The following is a 9,405-nucleotide window of genomic DNA, read 5'->3' on the forward strand; positions in this document are numbered from 1 at the left end:
GAGCAAGAGAGACCAATAGAGTTTATCAGAAAAATAATATTTAGTTGCAGAAATATAATAAAAAACCCTTTGAATTAATGTTATTATGAGTTTATTTTAATATTCTACATATTAGAGGAATTGATTATTATCAATTCTTTCTAAAAGCCTTTTGCCACTGTCCAAGAAAAAAAATAGAATTTAGATCGACTCTACTGCATAATTTGGACAGCCAAATATATACCTCATTTTAAGAAATATTGCACGGTTGATATTGAGTAATTATTTTACAAATTGACTAAACAAGTTAATTATCTCCCTTCTATTCACACTAGATTTCTGATACTGGCACTTATACTTGTGTGGCTACAAGTTCAAGTGGGGAGACTTCCTGGAGTGCAGTTCTGGATGTGGCAGGTGAGTTCTTTGTGAATCACATTAGCAGCAGAATCTTGAGCCCCTGTTAGAGATAGTTCATTATTAAATAACAAGTGAAAGAGAGACCAAGGCTTTAAATTTATTGAATGTAAATCTAAGTCTTTACATTCAATGCCCCTTTTTAATTTCTGTACAGTTGGCACATATCATTGCATTTGTGGAATTTAATACATTTGCCTTTGATAATCTTATTTTACTTCCTCTGAAGTGCAAGCAACTCTAGTGATCATGTGTAAAAGTAAAGCTTACATTTATTAGCATGTAGGAAAAGCAGATATTCACTTACATACTTCTGATTTATGGAGACAAATTGTTCACTGTCTAGGTCAGCTCCTCTATATTGTTAACGTTACTGTCAGCTTATGCAATCAGGAATGAAGTTTTTTCTGTCTGTCCTCTATAGAATCTGGAGCAACAATCAGTAAAAATTATGATTTAAATGACCTGCCAGGGCCACCATCCAAACCACAGGTCACTGATGTTACTAAAAACAGTGTCACCTTGTCCTGGCAACCAGGTACCCCTGGAACCCTTCCAGCAAGTGCATATATCATTGAGGCTTTCAGGTATGGAATAATTCCTGTTTTCCCCATTGGGTTTTTGCTGTAGCTCCTGTATCCTAAGATATCCCCTGAGCTGTCCTGCTGTTTTATTTTAAGGACATGTTCAATCAATGCAATTTAAGAATTTATCTTTTATATATGACTTTACTCAAAAACAGACTTTACTTTTTATTTATGACTTAATTATAAGAGTAATTGTGCATTGTTCATGCCTAGGTCTTTAGGAATCTAGTTCATAACATAGCTTCTTTCTTTACTCTGACCATTGTAGGGACTGTAGATGAGAATTTGGGCATTAGAACTAGGCAGAAAATAATTTAATTAGGCACAGGCACTTTTTAAAATTAAGCAATGTTTATTGAGTCATGGGAATCTGGAATCTTCATTCCTAATAATTAGAGGAGAATGTAAAATAATTTCAATGTTTCTATGCTATATATTTGAATACATCTATTGGATATACTTGAGAGAGAATTAAAAACCAGAATTAAGAAATCGATTCCATATATTTACAATTGCTGAAAGGAAAAGATGTTTTCATGTGTTATATGAAATAATTGTCATCAATTTAAAGATATAGACTATAAATTAACAAATATTAAATTTTCTATGGGAATATTGATAAAATACTTCCACAAGTTGGAAAATGTACTTTCATATTCAGTGTGCTTCTATTTGACATTATAAAGTTTAAAGGATAACCACCCTTCTTTGTAAACATTAGAACAAAAGATGACTTTCATTTGAGGCTTCTCTAATCTATATTTAATGTAATGATAGTTTTCAAATTTCAAAATACTATTTTTCTTCATTTTTGTGCTTCGATGCTTAAGTACATCTGAAAAATAAATAGACGGCCATGAAAAAATCACATTTTTTTTTCTTATTCTGAGCAAAAATAGAATCTGACCTTAGACAAAGTGTTCTAAAATGACATCCACTGTGGATGGCTGTTAAGGGGTCCACACACACAGATTCAGCATTCTGAGATGAGAAGCCACGATACTGTATAATGTACAATTTATTAAAAATGTAACCAAGGGAAAATATTCATTACTTGCTTCCTTTCTTCTTTTACAGATATGTAGTTTTAGAAGGCTCTATTATAATATTGCATGTGGAATTGATGCAAAAGAAAACACACCTTGTAACAGGAAAATGTATTGGCATAATTTACTCTGTAGTCCATTTATTCTTTCTACAGGTTAATTCTTTTCAAGGTATATATATATATACATTTACGAGGACCATACTTATTGTATAAACTTGATGTTGTGATCTTGGCCTCTGTTCCTTTTACAGGTATTCATTTAGTGGGCTGCTGTGCATTAGCAAAGGGCTGTCACATCTCCTGGGCTGAGTTTAATTTTGTTGTGCATGGCACTTCCGTTAGGTGGGCTCGGCTTTGTTGTTGAATAAACTGAAATCATCCAAGTGTTTCATTTATTGGGCTGAACACTTCAAGTGTTGTGTGTGTATGTGTTTAATTTTCAGCCATTAACCTTTGTCATTGATACCCAACTCCATTTCTAATACCCTTATGACTGTTCTTTAAATGACATTTCTGTTCATGTTTCAGCCAATCAGTGAGCAATAGCTGGCAGACGGTGGCGAACCATGTAAAGACCACCCTCTATACTGTGAGAGGACTGCGGCCCAATACAATCTACTTATTCATGGTCAGAGCAATCAACCCCCAAGGTCTCAGTGACCCAAGCCCTATGTCAGATCCTGTGCGCACACAAGGTAATTTCAATAGCTGTGAACATGCCTGGTTCTGGAAGAAAGCATCAAACAGATATTCAAGAGCAAGGGAATTGCATGAGGAAAAGTAAATGTGCCTGCACCGCTTTTTATAATGATTCACTAGACTTTATCCATGAAGAGAAGAAAGCTTGTTATTCACCTTGGTGAGGTGTGTCGTCTTTCTGGAGCTTTCAGGATCTTTTCAGTAAAAAATAAACAAAATAATTGGGTATATGTACACAGGAAGAGTGAATTCACTAAATTAGGGCTCAATTATTATATGCCAGAGGGAGGAAAGATGTTTCTCCTTCTTTGAAATTAATTATACAATAGCAGAGTAGTAATATTTAATAAATAGATGTCCAGATATGGGTATCAGAATTATTTGCTATTGTTCGGGGATTCTGTTTTTATAGTGCAGTGGTTTGCAAAGTGTAGATCCCAGGTAAATAGCATCTGCATCACCTGGAACAGTTAGAAACCGATTTCTAGGCTCCAACTCAAAAGCTCTAGAGTTGGGGCCCAGTGTCTGTTTTAACATACCCTCCAAGTGATGCTGATGCTTAAGTTTGACAACCACTACTACAATGTATTTTAATAAATCATGTGTTCAAAGGAGTAATTTGTCTCAGAAAGCAGTAAATCAAGCCTTCCTGAGGCAAGCAGGCATACAATTCCTTTGACTAATATTTTTTTTAAAAACCCAGAATATTAAAATATAATTTCAAAATGAAGGTTACTTTATCTCATCTTTAGTAGTCTGTCTCTTTAAAGTGAGAAGTCACTGGCATCCGAGGTTTAATGTACATTATAGTTTCCCTTCCTTCCCAGGAGCAGGTAAAGGGAATTAATAAAGTAGAAATGATGGCTTTATTACTGTTATAACCTACTTCCCATAGGATTTTTGAGAAAGGGTTAATTATTTCTTATTTGTAAAAGGCTTTGAACAAGATATAATTCAAAGTAGTATTTTTATGCTATGAAAAGCACCATACAGCCATAAAATATTATTATAATTACAATGTAGTTCAGTGATGGTAACCAGCATGCTATTATAACAGAGAAAGGCACCTTAAAGGAATCTAGTGAAATAGTCACCACGTGACTTTGTAACGTTGCTGACATGATGACAGTCAAGGGAGGAGGGAATGCCACTTTGCTATTGTTCTCTAAGCAGTAATGTGATTAATTTTCCATGATGATAAAGGGCCTGTAGGTAACGAACTTGTTTCTAGAGAAAGAAAAGGCACAACAAGGAATTTGAAGACCTGAAACTAGTTATATTTTACCTCACCTAGATCCAATTGTTTTTGGTGTGTCTGAATTTAAGGAGTAAATTAAATTACTGAACTTGAAATGGAAGCTGTGTACAATTTTAAGTCAATAAATTGTTGTCCCTGGATCATTTATACCTGTGCAATGTAGATAGATACCGAATGGGAGGAATTTTAGTGTGATTAAATCCATCAGATCTTCTTGATTGTTCAATAATTTTGCCAGCCACTAAATCTTGACCCATAAAATAACTCTTCGTGAAAAGGTCGAAAGAGATTAATGAAAAATTGTTTGTGATCTGGCTTGTTCCAGTTGAGAGACTATATACAGCAAAAGACTTATGTTTTCTTAACAGATACTTAATAGGAAAATTCATGTTTTGTGTCTAAACGTTAGGATCAGTTTTCTGATACCAAACTTTCAGCAGCTATTCTGTAAGACACTTCTTAAGGAGCACTTTACTCTGTGAGCTCTTATTTTTCAAAGATTTTAAATACAATAGAATCTAGTAAATCCTGTATTTCATTAATGCTGCAAATACTGGTACTATCAACATCACAGCAGATCATACATATAGCAGCAAAGGTTAGTATTATTCACATAAAGGGACTTTTTTTCTGAATCAAGTAAAGCCTCACTTTGTAGTTTATGTTAAGTATGAAAAAAGTGGAACTGGAAAAAAAAATCACTGAAGAATGGTTCCCAATTATTTTATGTCCCATTTTACGTTACTGCACCAAATTTGTTATAGCTGAGATATGCACTTAAAAATACTTTTGCAAGAGTATTGCATTGTGGCCTGAGAAAATAAGCAAAAACAAGTTTAAGAAAATAAATCACTTTAAATTGGACTTACTTCCTTAAATAAAATAGAGAAAGAATTTCAAGTTAAAGTGCACAGTTAAAGAAGTTGATCTGAGTACGTGTGAAATCCAATGTTTGAATCAACTGATGAACTTAGATGTCTATAATTTATCATTTTTCTCTTAATGGACGCATAAAATATAAAGCATTGTATGGGGCAGTAGAGTGGTATTCAGGGAAAGGGTGAATAAGGAGGCAGTAACAATATATGACTGAGGGTCTATCATTCTGAACATCCCCATTCTTCCTCCTGTCCCCTCCCGCTCTCTCCCCAAAAGCAGCTGCCCAACCTCAGATATTACAGTACTGCTCAAAATGTGTTACTTCAGAGCATGTTATCGGTGTTCTAAACTTGTCTGTCAAAAGTATTTTTTGTGAATTTGAGGAGCTCTTTCCTCCCCCGCCCCATTTACCTTAATTATATAATTCACTTCCCCTGGCCCTGATTACTCTCCCATTCATGCTTCAGATTGAACTAGGTCAAGGAGGAAGAAAACACAACCTGATAATTGGGACCAGGGATTCATCAAATTCCTAAACTGCGGTTTTCTGATAGGTCCCAACTTACTGCTTGGGAGAATCCTTCAATATACCAACTACATAAAGCTGATCTCTAGAGAAGGCTTAGAGCACATATTTTATCCCTTAATAAGAAAATAAATGATCTCCCACAACAATATACCTGTATTTGAGTGGAGATAACAGATTGTGATCACTCTTTTATTATTTTTATTTCAAATATCTCTCAAATTATGTTCTACCATTGTGATATATATATATATATATATATATATATTTCCTTTAAGTGTTATATACATATGTGATATATTTATATGTATATACCAAATATATGTATATATATGCTTAAGTGATTTTTGTTACAGAAGAGTTTTAATTTTTTCTCCTGTTATTATTTTTAATAGCATAATATTGGCTAACGTAAAATAAATAGAAATTTTACTAGCATGATTAAAAATTGGGAATGATTATCTTATCTAACTGCAGATATCAGCCCACCAGCACAAGGAGTGGACCACAGACAAGTACAGAAAGAACTAGGAGATGTCATTGTTCGTCTTCATACTCCAGTTGCGTTGACTCCCACCACTGTCCAGGTCACATGGACGGTAAGTTTTCAAAGGCTATATTAATGGTAGTCTCTTTAATTCCTTTAAAGAAAATGAACAAAAAAGAAAAATGCAATAAACAAAGCAGAAAAAAAAAGGTAAAAACCTCACTATTTAAAATTAAGGTGTAATCAATAACAATAAAGGAAAATATTCAATAAATAAAAGAGTAAATTAAGTAATACAGTAAAAATGTGTTGATTGAACTATAAATATGACATGTTCTGTCTTCCGAATTTTCTAAAACATTATTGAGATATAATTAACATATCATAATTAAGGTTTGCAACTCAATATTTTTAAAATATTTACTGAGTTGTGAAATCGTCACCAAAATCTAGTTTTAGAACATTTCATCATCCCAAAATGAAACCCTATGCCCAATAACAGTCACTCCCTCATTTCTCCTACTTTAGCCCTGTGCAACCACTAATCTACTCTCTATTGCTATATATTTGGTTACTCTGGTTATATGAATGAAATCATGCAATATGTGGCCTTTTGCATCTGGCTTCTTTCACTCAGCACAATGTTTGAAGTTCATCCACGTTGTAGCATGCATTACTACTTCTGTTCCTTTCATTGTTGTGTTGTATTCCATTGTCTGGATATTCCACATTCTGTTTATCTGTTCAGTTCAGTTGGTGGACCTTTGAGTTTTTTCCACTTGTGGTTCTCATGAATAATGCTGCCACCAACATTTGTCTACAAGTCTTTATAGGGACATATGTTTCCATTTTGCTTGGAATACACCTAGGAATTATTGGATAATATGATAACTCTTTGTTAACATTTTGATGAACTGCCCAAATGTTTTACAAAGTGGTTGCACCATTTTCTTTTCCCACCAACAATGTTTCAACATTCTAGTTTCTCCCAAATCCTTGCCAATTTCTCTCATATTCTTGCCAACAATTGTTATAGTATATCTTTTTGAGTACAGCCATTTTAATGTATATGAAGCAGTATATCATTGTGGTTTTGATTTGCATTTCTTTAAGACTAATTATGTTCATCTTTTGACATGCTTATTGGGCATTTATATACATATCTCCTTAGAGAAATATTTTCAAATTCTTTGTTGATTTTTCTTTGTCAATTTTTAAATTAGGTTATTTGTATTCTTATTATAGATTTAAAAGAGTTCTTTGTATATTCTGGATCCAAGTCCCTTTTCAGATTTATGACTTTCAAATATTTTCTCCTAGTCTTTGGGATTTTTTAAAATTTACTTTCTTGATAATGACATTTAACCCCCCCCCAATTTTAATTTTAATAAAGTTATCTTCTGAATTTAAATCAACCATCTTTACATTCTTTTAGCTGAATTTTATACAACAGCATCAAAACATGTATATAATATTAATAACTTGACATATGTAGTCAAAAAATTAGTGGACTTTAAGAAATAAATTGCTATTTTAATATGATGTAAGAATGTTCAAATGTCATGCATTATTCAATGTGTGAGCTAATACTTTATTATTTCAAAATGCAGAATGTTTTGATCAGAGGGTAGTCACTGCAGTGAAAAGAACAAACAGTATGAAAATAGGCATTTAGTCATACTAGAGAATATTAATACTTGTGTGTGTGTGTGTGTGTGTGTGTGTGTGTGTGTGTCAGTGATTCGAGAGGAACCAGAAATTGTTCTTCTCTGTGCCTAACACAGTTAGTGCCAGCTTCTTATTTCTGCCCAGGCTGTTTCCATTACAAGTTACAAAATTCCAGGAGGAATATATATTATATAAGGAAATATATAAGGATGATAGAAGAGCACATCTCTTCTTGAAGCCCTCTATGTGGTAGAACTTGTATAAGTAATGGACATTTGAGTTACGGATAGCTAAAAAAATTTTCACTTTAGTGACAACTGAAGACTGTCTTAACAAGCACAGCTCATCTGTGCTGAAACTAAGGCTGGGTTAAGATGGGGTTTAGGTCCTCATTAAAGTCCACAGCATAGAGTTTAAGAGGAAATGATGAAATGGTGCTCCCTGAAACATCTCTTCTTTAAATTTAATTAGACAAATTATACTCAAACTAGTAGATGCCCTGGGAAGGCAATCAACATTAGGGCTAATAAAAAGCTTGAATAGTATAAAAGGGCTGGAGGAGGTATTGTAGAACCTTTCTAGCACTTATGAGAGGTAAATTAACACCAATTGCTAAACATAGAAACTGGATAAATTTCAATATTCATTTAGAAATTAATTTTATGATGCTGTCCTAAGTATTAAAATACAGGTTATACTTAAATCATTCAAAGTTTGGCATGTTCACACATGTGCACAAAGTATTTGATAGATATTTACACACTGGGAGACACAATTATGGTCTGACTTTGGAGTTTTGGCAGATCTGGGTTCAAATTCTGGCAAGTTTCCCTACTAGCTTTTTTTGGGTGCGTGTGATCCGAACCCTCGGGCGGGAGCACCGCCGCGCTTCCCAAGCGGCGCACTATCCAGTGCGCCACCGGGCCGGCCCCATTTTGTTATTTCTTAAACCAGACTGCAGGATCAGTTAAGGTTTTGGCCTAGAAGTGAAAATTAGGTACTATTTTAACAAAAATAAGAGTAAGTTTATAATATTGTAAGATTAATTATGATTACTTAGAATTACAGTGTTTCTAATTCCATTTTTGATATAATTTTGCAAAGACATTCTATTTTGTGCCTATAATGGTTTTCATTTATATATTCCCATGAAGGGAACATAATTACCTGGCATAGTAAGGGGTATTATCTGCCACGCTTCTTCCGCCACTTCCATCTTTATGTAGCTTTGACTAGATATGAAACTAACAAAACCGAGGAAATAGTTGTATTTTTAATAGCAGATTTTTATGCATTCTCAGTTGAAAGTCTGCTCTGNATTATGTCTCTCTTCTTGTTGTTTTGCTGTTATTTAAGTTAAAGAAGGACAATAGTCAAAACTTTTAATTTTTCCTCCCTTGGAGTTCATTTCTTTAGGGAAACAACTATCTCACCATTTCCATCAACTCCCTCGACAAAGGAGTTTGAGAAAGAAAAACTGGTTATTCTTCATCATTTCTTGAGTAATTTATATTTGAAGTACAAAACACAATGAAGAGAATTATTCCCAAGTTTTGTCAATAATAATTCCATTGAACAAATCCATTTCAACAAGCATTTTTTGATAACCAATTATGTTCTAGATGTGCGGGAATGCTTTATAAAGAGACAAATATCTAGTTGAGAGAGACATAGTAATTCTTCATGGCATGGATAAATGCCTTAACAGTTATATATGCACACTGTATACAAAAACTTCAAAAGAAGAGGAAGTGTTTAACTCTATCTTCAAGCACATTATCCTTCATCTACATCTATAAGGGGAACTATGAAGGCATTATTGTCCTAGAACAGGAGAACCTAAAATAACACTTAAGG

The 9,405-nt window shown here is 33.6% G+C and overlaps 1 protein-coding gene across 1 annotated transcript in view; it reads left to right on the plus strand.

Annotated features, from left to right (window-relative positions):
• The window catches only part of ROBO2 (roundabout, axon guidance receptor, homolog 2 (Drosophila)), a 124,576-nt gene that overhangs the window by 38,920 nt on the left and 76,251 nt on the right, over positions 1-9,405 (plus strand). The window contains exons 6-9 of the mRNA XM_008576329.1: positions 315-396; positions 821-983; positions 2,560-2,726; positions 5,871-5,992. Coding sequence (XP_008574551.1) covers positions 315-396; positions 821-983; positions 2,560-2,726; positions 5,871-5,992 — 534 coding nt within the window. The remainder of the gene's footprint in view (positions 1-314; positions 397-820; positions 984-2,559; positions 2,727-5,870; positions 5,993-9,405) is intronic.

This window comes from Galeopterus variegatus, unplaced genomic scaffold (assembly GCF_000696425.1).
Source record: "Galeopterus variegatus unplaced genomic scaffold, G_variegatus-3.0.2 Scaffold1328, whole genome shotgun sequence".
Taxonomy (NCBI): Eukaryota; Metazoa; Chordata; class Mammalia; order Dermoptera; family Cynocephalidae; genus Galeopterus; species Galeopterus variegatus.